Here is a 24273-nt window from a genome sequence, read left to right as displayed (position 1 = left end):
GACACAATGGCACATTCTAGGTGTGAAGAGAATAAAACCTGTACTTGTGAAGAGGTTATGTCATATATAATAATTTATAATTTATTCCGCATCCAGATGGGTTTACATTTGGCAAGAAGAAGGATGCCTTTAGCCCACATGTCTGCTGCACGGTCGAATAGCAGCCAATGAATACGAGACCGTTTTTACAAGACCAGATGGTGCAAACTCTGTTCTCTTGATGCATCATTTTCCATACACGGTACTAAATCAACTCAGAAATAATTTCCTGAACAACTAGATTAAGTCAGATGTCTTCCCTGGAAGTTCTTATGGTAGATTTCTGTTTCATTTGCACTTCAGTGAGCTGCAGGCTACTCTTGAAGAATAATATCCTGTTACACACAGTGCAGGACTGAAGCAGCATCAAAGGCAAATGGTGGCCCTACTTCTTAGATAAGAAAAAGAAGTACAGACATATGGAGTGAATGGACAGACTAATTAAAATGGATTATTATACCATAAAGCCAAAACATCAGTAGTGGATATATTCTTCATGGCAGTGAGATGTTGGAAAGGAGTGAAGTTGGTACACAGAACACCATGTGTGCCTCCAATGGATGCAAACTACAGCATCAGTCATTTTAGCCAATACCCTGACATACATTTATGTCAAGTGATAAACCCCTTATCAAGAGCAAAGGAGGAAGTAATGGTGCATTTTTAAAGAGTCACAAAGTCTGCAGAGGGAGGAGGTTGGAGTAGTTGATTGGGTCAACAAAACCTTGGACCTTGACACTGTTAATTTCCTACTTCCGAAAGAGTCAATGCACCAGATTTGGGCCAGATTAGGCCAATAAATAGCTGTAGTCTGTGGTTTTTAGCCTCTCAGATATGGGTTAGAAGGCCGTTATCAGTCCATTAAATGGCTATTAGCATATTCAATGTTGCGAAACAGTTGCATTGTTTTTAGGTTTTACTTTCACACAGGACATAAAGCCTGGATGAAAGTCCTGTGTTTGTTTGACCCATTGATCACTTCTCCCTGCTTTGCCCACCCAACAACACAAAATTTCTCACTCCCTACACTACATCACCTGGCCTCTTCTGCTCTCATCATAATTATCACACCCACAAGAGGTTGCTGCACAACAATAAATGTAAATGGCCATTTCGTGGCCTGATAATTGCCGTCTGAGACGAATGGTAGGTGTAGCAGGCCTCTTTCGACCCATATCTGTGATGCTTATTGACGCTTATTACCACTAAATATGGCCATTTAATGGCCTGATATCAGCTGTACCGTCTCATCAATCTGTCTTCAAAGCATGACTGTGGTCATTCCCAATCTTAAACTGTAGGTATTTTAACCCATCCCACCAACCAATCCTGGCCAAGTCCTTTTTGTCTCTAAGTGTAACCAAACTCTAACCATAGCTGTGTCAGATCAGAGAAAGTGTTTGATTGTGAGTCACAAACACATTTCTGCCAACCCCGCCCTTTACTTTGCACTGCTTGTATGCACATTGTGTCTGGAAGGCATCCAAAAGTTGGATTCTGTTCACAATGCCACTAATACAAATTCTCATTTTGCCGATCTGATGGATCTGTTTATAAGATCCTATTCCTATGCATCCAGCACTGTTACTGAATGCATCCTTGCATGACTTGACGGTGAAAGTGACATTGAGAAGTAAAATTGCATCCTCTATGCATTCAGGCTTCATGGCACACAGTGCAGCTGCTGAGGAAGCTTGATTAGGGACCGGTAACTCCTCAGACCAGGAGGAAATGCATTAAAAATATATGCTGGATCATTTGTGTGCACATGTTTAACAGTCTTCCTGCTGTCTATTCGGTCATTCATGGCAGGCAAACTGAGGTATTAAAGGTATGGAGGGAGTGATGAGGAAGAAAGAGGGGCAGTTATATATATTCAGCTTTACAGCATATGGGGGGCAAGAGGTTGATGGATGGGTGGGTGGATGTAGATAAGAGAGCAGGAGGGATGGATGGATACAGCCTGAAGAGAGAGGAGAGGAGAGGATGATGTAGATGGCCCATAATCCTTAGAGGCTGACAGCACACTGGATCTACTGTGATTGAAGTGTGTGTGTGTGTGTGTGTGTGTGTGTGTGTGTGTGTGTATGAATCTGATAGTGATAGTGATCTGCCTATCAAAGTGATGCAGGAAAGGGATGGAGTTATGGGACAGAAGGAAAGGAAGAGGGGGAAGAAACTGCGTATGGAAAAAAGAAGAGAGAAAGAGATGAGGCCAGAAAAGCCATTAAACATAAAATCAATCAGCAGAAAGAGGGGGAGAGAGATGGAGAGTGAGATGCAGGGAGAGTAAGATCTTAAAGAAAGACACAGTGAGACGGAGAAGGATAAAGAAGGAATCCTCAGATGACTGCGATATTGATGACAGCACAGTGGGGAAGAGGGGATGAACGGATGCGAGAGAGGGGAGGCAGGATAAGGAGGCTAAGAACGAGTGATCAAAGCACCCCAGGCCATGAGAGAGAAGGAGCAAGGGAGTCTGTGATGGGGAGAGTTTGGAAGGGGGGATGATGTAGAAGGAGAGTGGGAGGGTGAAAGGCAAGGATGAATGAGGAAGAGAAAAGGAAGCATGGAGGGGAGAACAGAGGTTGGGAGGGGGAGGATAAGGAGAGAGAGAGATGAGAGGAGAGTAGAGTAGAGGAGGAGATGTGCTGTTTTTACTATAAAGATAATCTTGATGCAGAAATGGGTAGAGGAGGGGTGTAGGGAGCAGACACCAGTGGGGAAGAAAAGAGAAGTGGTGCTACAACAACAACCAGCAACAACCAGAGAGGGAGAGCGGAGAGCAAGGTGCGCAGAGGCAAAAAAAGGGCAACACTAGCTCACTGATGTGATAAGAAATGAAGGCAGCATGGTCAACACTTCTCCCTTCCTCTCACACACATACAGAGTCACACTCAAACTAACTTATAAGGCCCTCCTCCACATACACTTTCCCCTCCTCCTGTGGGTCAGTGCGCCGGGGCATGAGCATGAGTTCAGCCTCCCCAGGTTGCCATCTGAAATAAAAGCAGAAACAGAACACAGCAGAACAGTGCAGCCAGATAGCAGAGCCCTCACTCATCTATAGGTTTGCCTCTTCATCTTTGTTTTCTAAATCCTTCACATTGTTAATAATGCATTGTTTCCACTTGGCTCTTTGGGGTGGGGGTGGAGGTGGGGGTGGAGGGTTAACCAGATTACACATATTAGTCATACCTTTACTGTCGTTTAATGTCTGTCTATCTGTGGTTTTGGGGAGCTAATGAGTTGTCGTAAACTTAAGTAATGCTCATATCACCTGTCTCCCCCCTCCTGTGCTCGGCTCCATGTGTGACACACGAAGCCCCACCCCCTGTGAAATAGAAGCCCTCTTTAAACAGGAATTGTGCAAATTTGCAGGAAAGCCCAATCAGTCTTCTTTCAGCATTGGCAGTATAAAAGCAAAATCGGGGAGTGTGGCAAAATGCCGCCTACCTACTTTTGTTCATACAGAATGTGCCTTTTTCGGGGCAATGGAGGGCGTGAGCAAGTAACAAAACGCGTAGCTCAGCGTGTGACGTAAACAGTGACGTGAGAGGGAAGAAACGGCTGGTCGCTCTTTCAGCAATTCTCTCGTAATCGGCCCGTTCTTCACCGTCCCCGTCATCTGACGGTTAATGGCATCTTCGTTTGCGAGGGCAAGGCGGGCGCGCAGTTCCTTGTCTCCTCAGTTGCTCATCTTTACAGTGTCTGTCAGGTCTGCATTTCCCTCTTGCTACTAGCTGCTCGCTAATTCCTGCTATCAGCTGTTTCCTGTTTATCCACCGCCAGTGGGTCGCACGTGCAACGTCATCAACAGCTCCTCCCACAAGTCATCAACAGCCCCTCCCGTTGCAGAAGGCCGCCTCAGTCTTTTTAAACTAAAAGGGTTCCGCCATTATGACTACCGTACGAGGTGGAAAATTGGGCACCTCGGATCAACTCCCCAATCTGGCTCTGTGTGTCTAAACACTCACAGCTTGCCAGCAAAATGACCCAACATTCGCGGAAAATCTGGCAGTGACAAAGGGGCTAGAGAGTGGAGAGAAACTACCACCACTGTAAGTTACAGCAAAACACAGTGAAGAGTCTCACACTGAGCTGAAATTTGGCAAGTGCACAACAGTATGAGATTTTCACAGTACAATAACCGTCTCAGAAAATATATTTTTTGGGGCATTTTCAGCCTTTAATGGACAGGACAGACAAGTGTGAAAGGGGGAGAGGGAGGGAGTGACATGCAGCAAAGGGCCACAGGCTGGAGTCGAACCCGGCCGCTGCGGCAACAGCCTTGTACATGGGGCGCCCGCTCTAACACTAAGCCACCGACGCCCCAGAAAATATCATATTTTTATGGTTTCACAGTATACGACAGTGTGACAGTTATTACTATTATTATTAGTTGCAATGACCCTTAAATGAATGAAACAGAAGGGTTTTTTGGTCATAGTTGAAACTTGAAACCATTTATTTAAACTTGAACTTGAAACCATTTTTTTATTGGAAGGATGTGTGAAAAGGAGGAAAGGAGATGTGCAAGCTCAAGTGAGATTCTCTGACCAGTTGCTTTTTTATTTAATAGTATAGATAAGCAAATGTACACGGTATGATAACCACCTATTTTCCGACCATGGTATGCAGGTTGACGGTATACCGCTGCAACCCTGAGGTACAATTTTGTTTTATTTTTTTGATAGGGGTGGCAATGGTAGGGGTAACGCTGTAATTTATGTTTTGCCCATGTGTAATATCTCAGAAATTTCCAAAGATGATAATGAAAATTGGGAAACTATGCATTGGGTGTCGGGTGATGATTTTCAGTGGGATCAGACGTACTAGTCCCCCATCACAGGAAATCATTTTCACTAAGGTTAATATCAGTTTCTAACTTCGAGAACATGCTCGCAGTGAGGTGCAGATTTAAAAGGGAAATAGTTTGTTTTGTTTTTCTTTACTTTAACTTATCACTGTGAAGTAAATGTTGATTGCACAATGTAATGACTACAGAATAATGACACTATCTGCATTTAGATTGGTTCCCTATAAGCCTCACTTTCGCTATGCAGTTCTGTCTGCCGCCGGATCTCTCTGACAATAAAAGGCTCGATTTAAGGCACAAAGGAAGTTTGTCAACCACTGTGCAACCGAAACAAAAAGAGGGAAGCTCACACAGATGTCCCATCATGATTGATGGATTAGGAGCATGCAGTGTCCAAATTTAGCAGGTGCAACATGGAAAGTTGACTGGCTCCATGTCACGTCCGATGCACGCACATTTAACAGAAGGTAGCCAGTGTTGGCTATATGTATGTGGACTTCTCACCCTTCCCCTGTAAACACTCAACAAATGTCACTTTTTATTAGAGCAGCTGCTCCTGAAGCGATCTCTGCACAGCCCCGCCGTTACGAGATGACACACAACAGAATACATGAGGATCCTAATTGCATCCTGTATCATCCAGATGTATCACATGGAGTCTCTACGTGGCTTTCAGGTCTCCTCCAGATCTAAATCAGTATTTTAGTCGGCTTGGTTTTGAAGTAATCATTAAAAAGTGTTTTATGTTATAGGTCACAGTAGTGGATTTTGAGTGACACGCATCATGACCGAAAGCCCTTGATGCTACATCATAATGTCAAGTTCACCAAAGGTCCACTGCACATAAGAGCGCTGCTTACGTGTTCAGTAATCTTCTTTTATTTCATAAGTCCATTTCCTCTTCTTTAATGAGAGCCACACATCAGTGCACCTTGAGGCCCTTCCACCTGTCTGTCAAGTGTCACTGGCACATCAATAAGCTGGAGGGCTGGGAGAGTTTTGTGTGTGTGTGTGTGTGTGTTAGTGTGTGCGTGTGCGTGTATCAGTGTATATGTGTGTTCGCATGCGGGTGCATATCCACCAGTGCTTGCAGACGTCCTGTTGTCATGATAAACCTGTGACAGCTGTCATCCTGCAAGCAGCACTCTCTCCCACGCTGCGGACTCTTTCTCTTTCTCTCTCTCTCTCTCTCTCTCTCTCTCTCTCTCTCTCTCTCTCTCTCTCTCTCTCTCTCTCTCTGTCTCTCTCTCTCTCTGTCTCTCTCACACACACACACACACACATGGACTACCGCATCATTGCTCTCTTGCAAATGTGATGGGGTCTCAGCAGGGTTTGGTTCAGGGTGTTGTCATTTACACAAATCTCCTTAACTGTCTAGCTGTGGAATAAATGTCTATCTGAATAACTGGATGGTCTGTCTGTCAGCGCCTGCCTACCTGCCTGCCTGCCTGCCTGTCTGTCTGTCTGTCTGTCTGTCTGTCTCTCTGTCTGTGTGTGGGACTGACTCAGTGGCCTGTGTGAATCTGTTTTAATGAATGAAGTGTTGATGAATAAATAATGCATTTCTCTACCTCCTTTTTAATTCATCAGCACCTGTAGTTTGGGAGAATGCACGTCTTGTCACCAGCGTGTGTCCCTTTGACACAAGCATCCTTCCTATTAAGACTAATACAAATGAAAAGCGTGCATTGTTCCTAACGTCACGTTTTGATCTATGGAAAAAGGCTCAATCTATCTTAAAGGCAGAATGAGTAGGATATTCCTTAAGAAATTAAAGACTCATTTTGATAATATTCTCCCTCAATTAGCAGTTCAGAGACCCTGCACTCTGCTTGTATTTTCTAAATTTCTTTTAATTTTGCGAAGTCCTGGGCATCAGCCTTTGGGCATTGGCTTTGTAGCCCCCAGCCAATAAGAGTGGGCAGGGTGTGAGGGCTGGACTACAAAAATGTAGCAACCAGGTGCTAAACGTAAGCAGCATGCATCCAAAAGGAAGCTACAAAATTGACGGACATGGCGCTAAAGAGAGTGAAACTGGGCTTTGTTTTAGGAACTGCAGGGGTGGTATGCTTGTGGTGTTGTTGAGCTACTAAGGAGGGGCCAAATTTGAATTTTGTATTTTCAAATCCTACTCATTCTGCCTTTAAAACTCATTTTAAACCACTTATTTTGTTTCATCCTGTTCCTTGTTTCCTATCCGATACAGTCTGTACCAACCCTTTGCCTATTTCAATCTGGTTCTATATTTTCGTTTCACTCTAGTTCTGTTTGTCTCTGTTTGTCCCTATTTATTTATGTTCCCCCGTTATCCTCCATGTATTTCCTGTCTCTACTCAGTGCACTCTGTTCCGTCCGATTTCTAATATCTTTTCTAATATGTTTCTATTCATTTCTATCGTCTGTTGCTCGATGTGAGTCTTGGACCACAGTTACGCTCTTTACCCCTCCTGTGGGTGGAGTCTGGCTTGGTCCCTACCTTATCTCTGTCATCTGTACATGCATCCCCCAAAGCAGCACCGTCTGGGTGAGCCTAAAGGATGTGCATGTATACCTGACAGCACCTGTCTACACTCTTATAAAGGATGTGCCTTTTTCTGCTTATCAGTGAGTGCAGTTTAAGGACAACACACATTTGGTGTTTCCCCATCTTCTCTAAATGCTGATGATATCAATGTGTCATGTGTTGCAGAAAAATATAAATCACGTGTTGTCCCAAATTGCACTCACTGGTTCGTAAGAAAATACATGTCAGCTGTAAGAGTGTCTTACATACAGTATTGCCTCTTTTATGTATAACTATAAATTATACAGGTATAATTTATACCATGTATACAGTTGGACTTGTACGCTCTCAGAAAAAAAGGTTCAACATTGCATCTTTCATCACTGGGGCAGTGGATACATGGCTGGGCTCAATTTGATTCTGAGAAATACAGGCATGTCCTTTTCAAAAGGAGGTATTTCAATAGAATGGGTACAAAGACATTCACCCATTCACTCTGTATTTTGAAAAAGTGAATTGAGCACAGCCCTTTTCAATAACCTGCCATACAACCAATGTCCCAGTGACACAACAAGGTCCAATGTAGTATGTTTTTTCTCCGTGAGTGTATCTGTATAAATTATATGTGTATAATTTATGCCGTGTGCACAGCGCAATCCATGTGTCTTTATCTGTTATACAGTAATCAGTACTACTATCAATTATGAATAATCAATCAGATGTGAGTATTAAAGAAAACTAGGCAAATCTACCATCACATCTGGTCTACATGTTTTGAAACTAATTGAAGACTAATTTATACACCGACACCAAAACCAGCCAATTGGGAAACAGTTGAATCCAAAGTTCCTTGGTGGTGATTGGAGGAGACGAGAGCGGAGATCTGTGATTGGAGAAAAAAAGGACAACTTACCTTGTTATTGGAGGAGAGGACAGCAGCTCTGAGTGTGACAGGAACTGCGGCCTAACCCCTAAAACCCCACCCCTAATTCTGACTGGCTAAAATAAAACAGCAGCATTCTACAGAATTTACTATCTTAATGGCAGGGAACTGAAAGTCCACATAATCAGGACTGTTTGTATATTATCATGCATATTCTTGCATATCTACTTCATATCTGAAGTGTGACGTAAGAGCTCCATATTCTCACAATATGGTTTCCTAATGTGACTTGACAGTTTATGTGTCATGAGAAAGTCATCCATTTCTAACATTCAAACCACAAAATAACATTAGCAGTTGATAGCAAAGAGCGTACTTGTAATTTACTAAAATTAAGGTAATTAAGAGAAATCACCTCATAGAGGGAGAGAAGTGGGGAGTTGGGCTGGCTGTAAAATGCTAGGTGTATTAAAAATTTGATTTAAATTGCTAATTTGGTAAATTATACAAATTAATACATTTGATAATTGACCCACCCCATATCATATAGCTGTGAAAATCAAAATAATTCATCCAAAAAGCAAGAAATTTAATTTTAAAACAAAAAAAAGTCCGCCCCTCGGTCCCTCCTCCTCTCCCTAACCCAGGTTTTCTATTTGTCACTCTGATTTGATTGACAGCTGAGGACACATGTGGGGGCACTGTGAGGGGCGGCAGTGGGGTGGTGACCAGTCCCGGTTACCCCGGCAACTATGGTAACCAGGCCGACTGTACTTGGATCCTATTGGCCGAACCTGGAGACACCATCTCTGTCATCTTTACAGACTTCCAGACAGAGGAGAAGTATGACTACCTGGAAGTGGAGGGATCTGAACCACCAACCATTTGGTGAGTCACGTTATTTATTTATTCGTTCATCCATTCACATGTGCGTGTGTGTCGCAGTCATACTGTTGCTGTGAAACATGACAGTACGGATGTGGCGGAACTGTCCATTTATCTGTGTCAGAATCAGTAATATACAACAATATCTGAATTGCAGTGGAGGTATGAGTCACGGTTCAGTGTTAAATTGCAGAAGGGCACGGGACATATTACCAGTTGTGAGAGGCATGCAATTATCTCGATGGTGAAAATGAAATACACGTACATATAATACAACAAAATTCAGAGGTGGATGTGAAGGTTGAGACTGGTTGGCCTGGTTATTAAAATGCCTTGTGTGAATATCCATTATTTCATGGCACAAATGCAGGCAGGTTAAAGTTGACGCATCCAAACAAACGCAGAATGGTCGAGCTTCATAGAACGGTCTGCAGCAGGAGACAATGTGGTAAACAGCACAGCTCCACTGTGCTCGTGGTGGCTGTGACATACTGTATGTGACTGTGGTCCAAATCCAAACTTTGGGGAAAAAAAAGCGAAGGATTCAGTTGACATTTCTGAGCTGGCGTTCCTGGGAAGATAGTGTAGTCACGTAGCACCTGAGTTTATGGAACAATTTAACCACACTTGGAGTACAGTAATAAAAAGTTGGAACAGGTGATAAAAATAAGTTAGAACTCAAGTAAGAACAGGTAATAAAACGAAAACGTTATTACAGGTATAAAGTACAGTTTTTATCTCTTGTTCTTGAAGTATAGCAATTTCTCCATGGAAAAGATAAATAGATAAAATCTTGATGTATGATGTGAATAGGTGTGTGTGTGTGTGTGTGTGTGTGTGTGTGTGTGTGTGTGTGGGTGTATGTTCATGCGCAGGCCTTCTCCATGGGCCTCGTATTTTAGAGATGAATTAATTGATCTGTGCTAGTTAGACTTCTAACAGCTCTCCGTGGTTTTCCATTATTTTTTCATGCGTTTCCAGGTGGTTCACTCATAACAGTATTTTATTGCGCCGGCTGTTTATCGATTGTTGGTAAATTAGGATATTGATAAACCATTGCTGTTGCTGTAACCAATTTGAATCTTATCATGGGCAGGGATATTAGTGTATGTGCGTGTGTAATTGATCTGAAAGTAATAATGGCTAGGCAACTGCTTTAAGGAAAGTGTTAGTGTGTACAGATGCATACCATCGTGCTCATCCTGTGTGTGTTTGTGTGCATATATATGTGTGTGTGTGTGCGCTTGTAATCGAAGCACAGGATATCTGAGCTGCCCCAGTTGAGTACTGCTCCTCAACAACTGATTGGTTTTCACTAATAGTGCTTGTGGAAACTGAGTGTGCTCTGCTGGTCACATTTCATTGCATGCATTTATTTAGCTGAAAATCGTTGTCTTGTTTTTGAGAAATGACATATTTGATCATTATTTGAAAAAAAAAGATGGTGATAATATTCACTTTACATGATCTAGACATACATTGAATAAAGGCAAAACACTTCATCTTAAAAGACAGGCCGACAAGAAAGATAAAACAAAGGTCAAAAGCCAGGTTTATGTTTGATTTATTTATTTTACGTTGTTTTTATTTGACCTTTATCACTGTCTTGAGTTTTTTGACACTCCTTGCAAAATAACAGTACATTTGCAAATTTAGTTCAAGCCTACACACATGCAAAAAGGGACCAGGTAAAGAAAGCTGACCATTAATTATCACCAGTAATATGTCACTCAAAAAACAACTACTTTCGTATTTGACTGTCCTTTATAAAGTTATTTATATTTTGGCATAAAAATCTGCACTCATGCACTCAGTTAGTCTAGAAACATCCATAAGGGACATGAATGCCATTTAAATGTATTTCTATTTGTAACAAATTTTCAGGAGGCATAAGGCCATTCAAAAAATTCGTGTCAAGCTTTCATTTTGAACTGGGGGCAAATACAAAACCTACAAAACTGCTGTGAAAAATCACCTTCTTAGGAGTATTTACGACCAAAATTTATTGCTCAGAGTTAGATTGTTGGCCTTTGGGGGGTAATGCGGTGGCCACTGGTAGTGTGTGATTTAGTCTGACCGGTGTCTTGGTTCATGTAATGTATTGCTGTGTAGTTATTTACTTGCTGAATTAACTGAGTCTCATACAGCACACTGAGGTCAGTGTGTTGACTTTTCTCATATCATGGATATCCCCCAGCAGCCAGGCTGATAATAAGGTTATAGTTTGTACTGAGAGGAGAGTAGCGACATTCAGATGTACAGCCTGGAGCAAAACTTATATTAACCTGCCCTGATGTTGCAAATAAGTGAAGATGTTAAACTTACCCTGTTTAAAGTCTAGCGAGTTTTCTTCTAGCACAATTTAAGGAGCCAAAACCTGAACAGTAAAGTAAATAAATAAATAAATGTTTGAAAAGTGTTCTAGTTGAAAATACATAGGAAAAACAAATCACATTTAAAGTGACAGTGCCAAATACACTATATATACGCATTAACAAATGTTTTCTATCAACCTTACCATCAATGTAAGTAAGCACTCTGTGTTTGCAACAGCAAGGCACACACACAGTTATAAAAGTATATTTCAGCATGCACAAGACGCCTAATTTGAGGAAGTGACTTCAACGGCTTCCCACCTGGGAAGAAAACAAAGCACACTAGTGGCTAAGAGTGTCTTGTTGATCAGAGATGTCAGAAAAAGTCATGAAAAGACTTGTTTAAGATGATGCAATGCTCAGAGGGACATTGCAGAAAGCGCAACTCTTCAAGCCTCGCAGTGAATGTGCTACATAGCAAAAAGCCAGTCCATGGTTCCACTCCTGTCAAACATGAAGATGAAACAAGACTTGGCATAATATCAGCAAAACCGAACCCCTGAGGAGTGGATAAATGTTCCCTAGTTTGAAACATCCAGGTTCTTTTGAGGTATCCTGATGACAGGGTCAGAATTTGGTATAAACAGCCTGATCTCGTGGATTCTTTCATCCTTTAAATGGTGCACGCTGCTGGTGGGGTTGTAATTTTCTGGAGAATGTTTTCTTGACATGAACTGCACCAATTTAGCCTTGTTTGAATGCCAGAGTGAACCTAAGCATTGTTCCTATCCAGGTGCATCCCCTCATGGCCGCAGTGTGCCTCTTTTCAGTTGGATACTTCCATATCAGAAAGCATACATCATCCCCAGATGGCTCCAGGGAAATAGCAGTGATGTTAGTTTCCTCCAGTGACCCACAAAGTCCTTATATCTCAACACAGTACATCACCCCTGGAATCAGGCTGAATGGAATAGCTGCAGAATAAGTGTGCTGCAGAATGTGTCAGTGCTGTACATGAATGTGTGCTGGAAAGTCAGCAGGGACTTCATGACGTATTGAGGCAGCATGGGCCAACATCTCTTAACGAGTTCTGTATTAAGGCCATAAAGGATGATACTGGCTGCAGGCTGAGTGAAACTGGAGGCTGATAGTGTAGTCTGTGTTTGGTTTTTGTATTTGTGCGTTCACGCAGTATCTTCAGCTTGTCTCTGTTTTGTATCCTTGCAAATTAAATATATAATAACAGTTTGAATTCGGAGACTTGGAGTCCAACCACTGATACATTCATTCATGTATGTTTTTTGTCCGAGCTTAAGTATCTGTGCTTGTTTGCATGTAAGTGCATGCATTCATAATGTGTATGCACGTCTGTAGCTTCGGTGTGCAGTGCTGTGTATATACAGTCGCATCAGTTGATATTTGTCCTATTTGTCCCTGTGGAAACTCCTGAGGCTTGATATTGACAAAAAGTCACTCTGTAAACAACACTGTTTCTATCCCCCTTCTCTGTAAACAACCTTTATTTATCTGTCTTATCAGAATGATGATCATTATGGAAGAAAGAGACATTGAAATGACATTACAACAGTTGAGCAGGTAGCATACTAAATACTTTAGATCCCAACTTTACAATATATATCAGCAATAACTGTGTAACTGGTTAAAAACAAGGAAGTGGCTATTGTCAAAGAGGAATGGAAAGCATGCTCTAACCCTTTAATACGAGAGGTAGAGATCAAATGGACATTCTTGGGAGGTGATTTTGATGACAGACTTCAACCAAGGTGACTGCCATTAGCGCTGTTAGCACTTAGCAGACAGAAAATTAGGTCAGCAATGTTCTTTATGAACTGATAAGAATCTGTTGTGAGCCGTCTTCTCCTTGATTCAGTAAATTATGTGTTCCCAAGGCCTATCTGAGGTGGCACGTGTACATTGAAATTCTAGCCAGGTTCTGCATACAAAACAACCGAATTTAAAAACACCTGATGGCTGTGTTTAGAGAATGTCAACCATTGGAGCCAATGACCAAAGAACCAAAGAAAATTTTGGTAGACTGAAATTCTACCTACTCCTCAAACAATTGATTGGTCGACCGGTGGGGGAAATCTGTGCGGTATCTCTAGATTAGCTAAATCGGCCAGAGTGCACTGAGTGTATTCTACCTGGTAGTGTTGTGTTTATCAAAGCATTGTTTCCCTTGTTGCAATAGGAGCACCATATATTTACACTGTGCTAAAAAATGCCAACAGCATGACGAGGCGTTAAGTGTCTATTCTGTGCTGAGTTCTGCACATTTGGTGTTTTTTTTCTGGCTGTTCAGAGTTAAAAAATGTTCAACTTTGTGTAAAACTTGTTCATCACTGTTAGTTTATACCCAGCCATCCAGTCACAGTGAAGTAGGGGCGGGTCAGATACCATAAATACCACTCCATTTCATCTACAATAATGGAGGAGAAAGTAATACTGCTGGCCACAGTCTGGCCATAGACTTGGAAGTCCGTTCTCTCTCCCTATGTGCTCTAGCCCTCCTTCAGAGCAAGGGCCAAACCAAGTCCTTTTCCTTGCACCGACATTTTTACTTTCACAGATATTTTGTAACATAGCAACCAGATGCAACCAAAGCGTCTTAGCTGCAAAAACACTGCATCTCCAAAGCGCTCTGACGTGCCCCCCAGCTGGGTGTCTTCAGAAGAGCACCTGCTGTTTTGGCTAGAGACAGAACACTTTGAAAGTAACATGAGTGATTGCCCAGCCAGTGAGAATTTGGTTGGACAGAAGCATATCGACCACCTCACTATTTGATGAAGCAGTTAAATGTGTTTTCTCTACTTTGCATAAGCTGAAAATATCTGCATCTGAAGTGGTTTCATATTGTCTTTCATTTTTGTGTTGCTTTGGATGCCATCCCTTTAGAGCTGACCTTTGACCATAGGGGCTTGTTGTCACTCACACCTACTCCAGACTGACAGAATGAGATAGAAAAGCAGGCCAGTAGAGATTGCAAAGCACAATTCTAAAATGGAAGAAACAGAGGCCAGATAAATATTCAGAAGATTACCTGCCAACTTAGGGATGCATTGGGGGATAACTTGGCTAATGAGAGTGTCCCTGAGAAGTCCCAGAACTCATAGCATCACTTTCAAACAACACTTGAGTCTATGTGCAAGTGTACAAATGAGATCTTTATTTAAAGCAGGCACAATAAATACACAGACAATCTGAAATCAAAGGATGCTTGCTTTTGTGAGAAAGGTCTCAAACACTAGAATATTCAAGTATCTTTAGTATCGAGTGTTGCAAATCTAAACTGGTTGAAAATTATTAAAAGATGGCCTTGTACATGTTACTGCTCGACTAAACAAAAACATTTAGTGCACAGAAACTTCTGAAAGGTCTTGTTCACCTTAAATGGCTGCAGCAGGATTTAAACAACTGACCCTTTTCTTGAAAAATAGTCTGTCTGAAAACTAGGCCATGCTGCCTGATCCCCTAGCAATTGCCTCACAGCACTAAGTGCTAATATACTAATTTCCATTGGCAATTTGTGAAAGAAGCTAATAGCTAAAATGCTAATTTCCAATGGCAATTAGCAGAGAAAGCTAATGGCTGATTTGCTAATATGTGAGTGTGAGGAAGAATTTGTTATGTGTTTATCAGCTGCTGCAGGGCTGACAAGAGCAGTCGCACACACACTAACACACACTCACAGATGTAGCCCACCTCTATATTCTCTCTCTCTCTCTCACACACACACACACACACACACACACATGCACACTGTCATTCCTTCACAAACATGCACACTCACAGAGATGCTCCTTCTTACACAGACACTTTTGTCTAATCAGTATGCAGAGGTGTGCTGTTTGCGCCTATGAGAGTAGTATATCGCTGTGAGCTAAGTGCCTGTAATCCTAGCCTAACACTACACACCCTCATACACATGCACAAACACACACAAGTTTTATATTTTGTTGTTTCAGAATCAGTTGCCCTTGAAACTGAGTAGAGCATTTTAAATAGAATGATCATTCTTTCCCTGTGTCTCTACCCTGTTTCTCTGCTTTTCTGTCTGTCTGTCTGTCTGTCTGTCTGTCTGTCTATCTATCTATCTATCTATCATCCTCCGTCTTTCTCTCCCCATCATGTAAGTCTGTCTCTGCATGAGTCTAGAGTATAGCCCGCTGTTTAGTGCTCTTAGGTGCACTACTTGACAGCCCATCACCAAATTCATGGTAATGGCGGTCATAGTCTGTCATTTACCAATCTCCTGCTTGTTGAAGATTTGTTTTTTTAGAGGCACTGAAAATTAATTTTGTCAGGTTTGAGCTGGAAGCCACGTCGCCAAGTGCCTGGAGTCATATCACTGTAGGCGGGTTGGTTTTGCAGACAGCTAATTCTGCCCAGAAGCCACAGTATGACACAGATACTCACATAGATGCATTGCACCATATGCTCTAGATTCAATCTGCATTTCAGATACGGCATATGTACACGAGAACAGCTGTGTCGATTACATGTCACCACGTTCATACATGTATTTGCTACCGACAGTTTTACGAAGTGTCGTCTTGGCAGCGAACACCATGAGAGCATAACAGCATCTGTTTCTGCAATTGTGATGACTGTCTTCTTGGTCTTTGATTAGATTTCATCTGGTGTAGTGTATTCATGTGTTCTTAATGTATATATGTAGTCATTGTTATGTGGAATAACCAAATCACTGATAAGTATTCAGAAGATTACCTGCCAACTTAGGGATGCATTAGAGGATGACTTGGCTAATGAGAGTGTCCCTGAGAAGTCCCAGGACTCACAACATCACTTTCAAACAACACTTGAGTCTATGTGGAGGCGTGCAAATGAGATCTTTATTTATTGTTGGCATGATAAACACTCAGACAATCTGAAATCAAAGGACGCTTGCTTTGATGAGAAGTTCAAATACTTGAATATTCAAGATTAGGGTGTTCAACCCTGCGACCTCACTTTAACAATAAAGTGAAGCTTCTGATCATCACTAAGACATCATCATCACATTTGGTCCTGTGCAGCAACACCCCAGACACAAAAGCATCTACTCAACTATTCATTTCATGCAGTCAGAGCGTCTCAATAGTGCATCATGTACTTTGCACCCTCTAGACTATTGACGATGAGTATTGGGTGAAATCCTCAATCACAAACTGACTTTTGGTTTGTTCTGTTTTTGTTTTTTTGTTTTTTAATCTTTTCAGTCTTTTCAGCCAAAATATTTATTTTGTATTCACTGAAATTAAGTTTGTTCTTCCTCAATTCTATTTTCCTCATCCTGTGACTTGCGAAAACAAACACTAGAATCATTTGACTATGTAATTTATGTGTGCACGCATCATGAGGAAAAACACTTTTAATTTCTAAAGAAAGATTTTTTCTCAGTGATTGAAGGTAGTTATGATTTAAAGCACACAAACACATGCGTGCATAATCAGGTCACAATAAAAAAGGACAATCATATGGTTAAACAAACTTAAATAGAACTGTCTCTCATAATCTCAAGGAGAGACAGCATCACATTGTAAACTTAATTGATTTAGCACACAAAACAAGTGTGGATCAAAACAAAACGCCTTAAGAATTAAACCAAGCGATTGCAGGTGCCAAGGAGCTCCTGAACAACATATTAAAGCAATTAATATTTGCAGAATATAAGCAGAAAGCAGATGTTAAAGTGATAGTTCAGGTTTTTGGACATGAAGTTGTGTGAAACGCTGACCATCTGTAGCTCTGATGTGACGTGTCACTACTCTCAACGAGCCTCCTGCTCTGAGAAATCGCCCGTAGCTTACTGGAGAAAAAGTAGTTCTGAAGATGTACGGGGGACACGTAACCAAAAGGTTTTAAGCTACAAAAAAGTATGCATGTGTTTTGTTAGACTATTTCAATAATTTTAAAACATCCCTGCATTACGTCAGACCTTGCTATCAACTGGGACTATTTTCTGGCCAGTATCACTCCGCCGTGCAGGCCCGCAAGACAGCACGGCAACAGAAATCAATAAGACAGTTCATCTCCACGCCGTGCAGGTGCGCAGGATAGCAACGGCTAACGAAAACGTCATCGGCTGTTTCCAACAGAGAACCGGTAGGCTATTATTAGTCAGGAAAAAGATGTACTAGCCCTATATACACCTACTACTACAGTGCAAACACTGGCTCAGGCTCACGACACACCCTCGTCAGCTGCTGTAGGTAAACAGAGGAATACCAAAATGGTGCAAACAGCTGTGGGAATAAAAACATCGCCGGCTCCCAATTCCATCGGTTTCCTGTTACAGATGTAACCTGTAGGCAATTTTAGCTTGTGTCAATTGGGATGAACCTCGCTACCAAGCCGGCGAGGGTGAAGCCACTGCGCGTATGTCAGGCTCACTTCAGCTGCCCACAGATCCTGACGGACAGAGAAAACGCAATTTCCGCACTGCTGTGCCCAAAGAGAGATATATTACCTAATACCAGTCTATATAACGATGTCTGTAACTGATTGTCTGTAAAACAAAATGTTTGATTGAACTAATAGCCTGTTGTGTTGTGGAGAGTACATTATACGCGGCCTCGTTTTACCGTAGGCATTTAGTTTATTATATTAGGCTAACTGCTAAATCCGTGACATTAATAATCAATCATATAAAAATGTGAATTCATATGTGATTGCGACCAGTCTCTGCTTTGTTCTGGTGGTGGGTTAGCCAAAGTTGCCTACGGGTTACATCTGTAACAGGAAACCGATGGAATTGAGAGCCGGCGATGTTTTTATTCCCACAGCTGGGGAAATCACAAGTTTGCACCATTTTGGTATTCCTCTGTTTACCTACAGCAGCTGACGAGGGTGTGTCGTGAGCCTGAGCCGGTGTTCGCACTGTAGTAGTAGGTGTATATAGGGCTAGTACATCTTTTTCCTCACCAATAATAGCCTACTGGTTCTCTGTTGGAAACAGCCGATGACGTTTTCGTTAGCCGTTGCTATCCTGCGCACCTGCACGGCGTGGTGATGAACTGTCTTATTCATTTCTGTTGCCGTGCTGTCTTGCGGGCCTGCACGGCGGAGTGATACTGGCCAGAAAATAGTCCCAATTGATAGCAAGGTCTGACGTAATGCGGGGATGTTTTAAAATTATTGAAATAGTCTAACAAAACACATGCATACTTTTTTGTAGCTTAAAACCTTTTGGTTACGTGTCCCCCGTACATCTTCAGAACTACTTTTTCTCCGGTAAGCTACGGGCGATTTCTCAGAGCAGGAGGCTCCTTGAGAGTATTGACACTGTCACATCAGAGCTACAGATGGTCAGCGTTTCAGACAACTTCATGTCCAAAAACCTGAACTATCACTTTAAAGTAAATTCTGCAACATTTGTAAGTACGTTACAACATATTCTCATGTATGGTCCTCATACAAAGGTGTTCAAGTTTATTTTGCCAAATTAGACTCCTTCTTTGGCTTACTAGAAGTTAAACCTTCATCATTCGTATTGATTTGTATGTACATGTTTGCACACATGTTCCTGGGAATGCATGGCATAGCATGGCACACGTTCTGTTTTTTTTGTTTTTGTGCACCACACTGATTTTTTGACAAACCTTTTTTAAAAAAATCCTCTGGCCTATCTGGTCGACTGGCTTCATTATAACAGGAAGGGCCATCCAGCTGACATTGTTTGATTTAATAGAGAGAAACAGCTAAGTACTGTACGATTGGAGCGAGTCCAGGTTAGTCCCAGAGATACAAACCCAATTTCTCCAACATCATCAATCAAAATTTACTCATTCTGTGCAGTGTTGAAATGGGTCTGGTATTTCGCTTGGCTCAGCGATGCACTGTTCTGTCTGCGTCTGTCCTTACTCTGTACAAATATCATAACATGTCACATGTTTGTGTGTGACTCTGCATGAGAAATTTGAACAGTGAAGCATTTTCAAGCTCTGCTCACACCAGTAACATTTGTTTCACAGACGCAAAAGGGGCTGTGTGTACGAACACACTGCGCTGAGTGCTAGTGAGGAGACAAAGAGAGTTTAAGTGTGTGTGTGTGTGTATGTGTGTGTTTGTGTGTATGTGAGTGCGTGATGTTATGCTTGCCGAGTGCTAATCAATGCTGCTGGCAGAGAGGATGCTGGGATAGCAGCACCATCCCGAATAGGAAATGGAGCGGTGACCTTGAACACAAACACACACCCCTTTTCTGTTTCTCATATACACACAACAAACAAACACACCTATCAGATTATTTCAAATATGTATCTAAAGATACAGGGAAACACAAACTTATAAATACACACAAACAGGGAGGCAGGCCAGCTTGGTCCCAGACCTCTAAATCAATGTCCACATCCCAATTTTGTCTAGTGGTTCAAATAGGTCCTCTGTTGTTGTAAGTAATGACTGTGACCCTGTTCGGAGAAACACCTTAGCAGTTGGAGCCTTTGTATGCAGGATTTGAAGGTACTCTGTGGAGTTCCTGACCTATACCTGTATAAGTACTAGAGCTACACTTTGTGTGAGGACTCACGTGTACAGGCATGAGCAGGTGATGGAATATATGTACACTCTGCAGTGTTTTGCTGATTGACAGATTTGGGTAATGCGTTGCGAAAAGTAAGCCTGATAAGACCATCCTGAGGATGTGAGCTCAACATTTGGTTTTACTCTCTGTATCTCTCTGGACTTGGTGCCGTCCCAAAACCAGAAGTTGAAGTTGAAATCTAATCAGTGCCAATCAGGGATCTGCGCCAGTAGTTGACAATGTGTGCAGAACAGTAATGGCGGCTCCCGAAGCAACAAGCGCTAACTCTAACATCAGTAGAGTATACACAGCAGTAAGTGAAGTTATTACAACAACGACAATAACAACAATTAAACACGAACAAGAGAATGCACTCGTAAAGTTTCTCAGAGGAAAAGATATTTTCAACGTTCTCCCGCCTGGATTTTGGCAAAAGCTTGATTTATCAACTGGCTGCGTTGGTGACGAAGATGTTCCCCATTGTTTTGTCACACTGATTGACTGAAGGAGTTTGTTTGTCAAGGCGAGTACTCCCGCCCACTGAAAATGTTTAGGGTGCAGACTGATACAGAGTGAAACAGAATGTTGAGTTCACGTCATCAGGATGGTTTTACAAGGGTAATGATAAGTAGTCATGTGCAAGTTTGGATTGTATCAAAAAAGTTGGCTTCACGACTTCCTTCATGAGGAAGGAAATGTATTTAGCACATTTACCAGGTCTCAAGGATGCACACAACACTTAATTGTGAGAAAAACTAAATTTATAAATTTAAGCTAGTGAGGCTACTAAGTTGAGGCAGCAGTGGACAGATCAGGGTGTCTTCAACAGTTTCATCACTGCTCATGATGTATTAAACCTCATGTAATCATAAAATAAATGCACATCATTAGGGGTGGCAATCTCCAAGCACCTCGTAATTCAGTTCAGATTATGAGGGCTATGACAATTATAAAATGATTACCATGCATGCATCTTCATGCATCAGAATTTATCTGTATACGTACAAGTGTATTACTGTACATGACTGTTTTGTTTTTTTTTTTTTTCTTAAATCTTAAATCTAAGTGTGGTCGTAGCTGACGACAGGATGGATCAGCAAACTTTCCTTTTTGTGTATGTGTCCATTTGTATCATTCTGTGTCCCCTATCTAAATATGAATGTGGGTCTGCGAACATAGCACAAAATCCTTCATTAGTTCTTTTGTTCCTCAGCAGCATTTTGCAGAGTTTGAGTTGTGGAATGCATAATTGATAAGTAGATTCAATCAGATCCAATCAATGGATCTTAGGAGCAGCTGCTGCAGAGGCAAGTGAAAACAAACTTTTAGACCCAATGCAATGAACAATTAAGTTTTCACTGCTGCTCTGTCTGTTACCAAATTACACTCTGCTCTCCAAGAACATGGCGTAATAAATGACAAAACAGTATATATATACAGTGTGTTCAAATTAAAAAAAGACTACAGTTCTTTATTGATGTTATTTACCTAATTTATGTGCTTTCGTTTCATTTCAGCTCAGTGTGAAAGTCTTGAATGCAGTTTGCTGTCATTTATAGTTTACAGTGGTTTCTGTCTTCTCTGTGACTGAGGGTGGGGCTCTGCTCTGTCCACACTCACACACACAGCAGAGCACAGGAGGAGAGATGCGACAGGTGAAGTGAACGTTATTCGAGTTAGTGAAAACTCTTAGCCATTATCTTTCATTAATCCAACAGTAGTAACAAATTGAGGAAACGTAGGGAACTGAAACATGACGCAGTGACACATATGCTAGCAGCAAATGTGTACAGGTAATCATAATGTCAAAAATTGTGTTTCAAATACCCGATTATTGACTTTTCTGCATCAAGATATAACCTTAACCCTATGGGCCCGAACAACGCATAGTGCGTCCAAATTCACACCTGTTCTTCTCTATTGATTTTCCCTGCCACGCATATCACGTGAAACAGTGGAATTGTAGCTTTCCGACAAGGCCAAGCACTTGTCGGTAGTCCAATGTTATCACAGCGAAAAAAAATGAAAAACTTACGCTAAAATGATGTAAAACAGAGCTTTCATACAGCTCTGCACACACATTACTCTTGGATGGATTACTCGCGAATGCAGCATCGCACAGAAATGCCACGCATATCACATGAAAGTGCAGGAGTTTTCCGATGATACCACACACATCATTGTGCTGTCATCCCATCACGCTATAAATCCAGATCAGTTGTCTACAAAATAAAAACCTGATGAATTTCTTTACAATCCATTATACAGATCTTGTTATCAGTCACTTCATATAATGAGGAATATCGTATCTTACCACATCTTAGGCTTGCGTGTGTTTCTCCCGTCCAGTTGACACTTCATCAAACTTTGTATGACAAGATCAGCCACTTCACCTTTGCACATCCAGACAACTGCAGCCTAATTATGCATGCATGACAGGGCCGTAGTCACCATATACCCCCCCCCCCCCCCCCCCATGCCCAAAATGTCCCCCCAATATGTAACTGAAACTGAAAAACAACAACAAACTTTGTTTACTGCAAACAAAGTGGCAAATATTATCTTGGAGGACATCATTGCACTTGGTTGACTATTTTTCTATTATCTTAGATGTAAATATTGCTTGATTCTTTCAGATAAAACACATTTCTGACTTGTGAATGAGTCAATGGAATTTCTTGCAATAATGAAAAAATACTGGCAATCATGTCCGCCTGGCACAAACCACATGTTTTGGACAGCTGTGAAGTGACAGAATGTCCCAGCATCATGGTTCTTATATTGCCAGATTCCAGAGAGTCTCCCCTCTTCATATATGGCAGAATGTGTCTACTTCCAACTTGCTATGGTTGGATAAAAATTTAAGAATTTAGTAACACGGATTTGTTTTTTTCATTGATATAAAAATTAATATAAAATACAGGCACATAGGAGGACATGAAATGATGGCAAGTCTGGATAGCCCAGATTGTCCTGAAAAATGCAAGATATAGCATGTGTATGTAGCCTTTATAATGACTGTGATATGAGCTTAAAAGTAAAGGCAGTAAAAATACCCCAAAAACGCCTAGGGCCCATAGGGTTAAAGAGAGTAAAGAGATGCAACCAAGAGTGATTTCTTTTCCCCCCACCTCTACAAGTTGTGCATGGGTCACGATCACATTCTTCTTTAATATAGAAGAGGTTATATGTTCTATATCAAGGGGTAATCAATGATTTTAGGAACACTGAGCATTTCAGTGTTTAACAGCAATAAGACTGTGTTATCCTTAAAGAGCAAGCCTGCAAACTTAGCTACCAGGAAGGTAGCATCTCATAAGACAGCTTCCTAACAGGATCATTAACTGACAGTGGCATTCCAGTGTACCCTGCTGATGGGCAGTGGTATCTGTCAGCCATCATCTTACATCAGTGGAACAGCTGGAACATATGGGGCTGACCTTCAGTGCTTTAACTTCTCATCTTGCTTCAGTGCTATACGAGTATACTCCACTGTGTGTCAGTACACCGTGACATCGCTGTTGGGCGTTGTTACAGGTGCAAACAAGTTGCACCAATTTTTCCCCCAGAGAGTGCAGTGCAATACTGCTTTTCAGCCTGGTGGTAAGTTACTCTTTAAAAGAACCTGAGTCATGTTCTAGTACGTTCTGTTTGTAGGCTACAAAGACACTACTGAGTAGTAAAATATAACAACTACAAACACCTTCAAAGCTTTGTTGATGTTTCTTTACACTTAATTTTTTGGCCATATTTCCACTGCACTGCTCTGGCAGTGTGTAGTGTTGCTGCTTCAGAGTTAGTGGCTTTCTTCATCACAGTCGAGTAAGATAACACCAAGAAAAAGACTTATTTTGTCAGTGTTTTGTTCTTTTTCCCAAAATGAACTGCTGCAAATTACATCAAGCACTTATTTCAGTGTCAGTGAGGACTCTGGAGGAACCATTATCACACACAGTCATAGGCCTAACTCTTAGAGAGCTTGTAAACAAGTTCATGATGCAGGCCATTTTCCTGCGGATGTATTCGCAACCTTGAAGCACATAGGTTATACTGGTGACCTTCACACTGTTCCACTGGGGACCATCAATTTTTAAATCCAATTTCTGGTGGCCCAGGCATAATTTAAGTCAAAAAGTCTATTGTCTAGGCATGTCTAAGCAAATTTACCCCAGTATTAACCCACACCTTTGATAGCCTTTGAAACAAATTATTAAAATCTTTAGGGAACCCACCTTCTTATTTGTGGGAGCCGACATAGAGTAGGAGAGGAGAGAAGAGAGG

General features: G+C 41.6%; 1 protein-coding gene across 5 annotated transcripts in view; it reads left to right on the top strand.

Annotated features, from left to right (window-relative positions):
- The window catches only part of LOC117263130 (CUB and sushi domain-containing protein 3), a 479142-nt gene that overhangs the window by 231516 nt on the left and 223353 nt on the right, over positions 1 to 24273 (top strand). For 4 of the 5 annotated variants that reach the window (XM_033636295.2, XM_033636294.2, XM_033636293.2 and 1 more), the window contains exon 6: positions 8928 to 9135. In XM_033636295.2, the coding sequence (XP_033492186.2) occupies positions 8928 to 9135 (208 nt within the window). The remainder of the gene's footprint in view (positions 1 to 8927; positions 9136 to 24273) is intronic. The other variant, XM_033636296.2, reaches the window with a different exon arrangement.

This window comes from Epinephelus lanceolatus, chromosome 16, assembly GCF_041903045.1.
Source record: "Epinephelus lanceolatus isolate andai-2023 chromosome 16, ASM4190304v1, whole genome shotgun sequence".
NCBI lineage: Eukaryota > Metazoa > Chordata > Actinopteri > Perciformes > Serranidae > Epinephelus > Epinephelus lanceolatus.
Note: the sequence above shows the minus strand (reverse complement) of the source record. Positions and strands in the feature narration are given on the sequence as shown.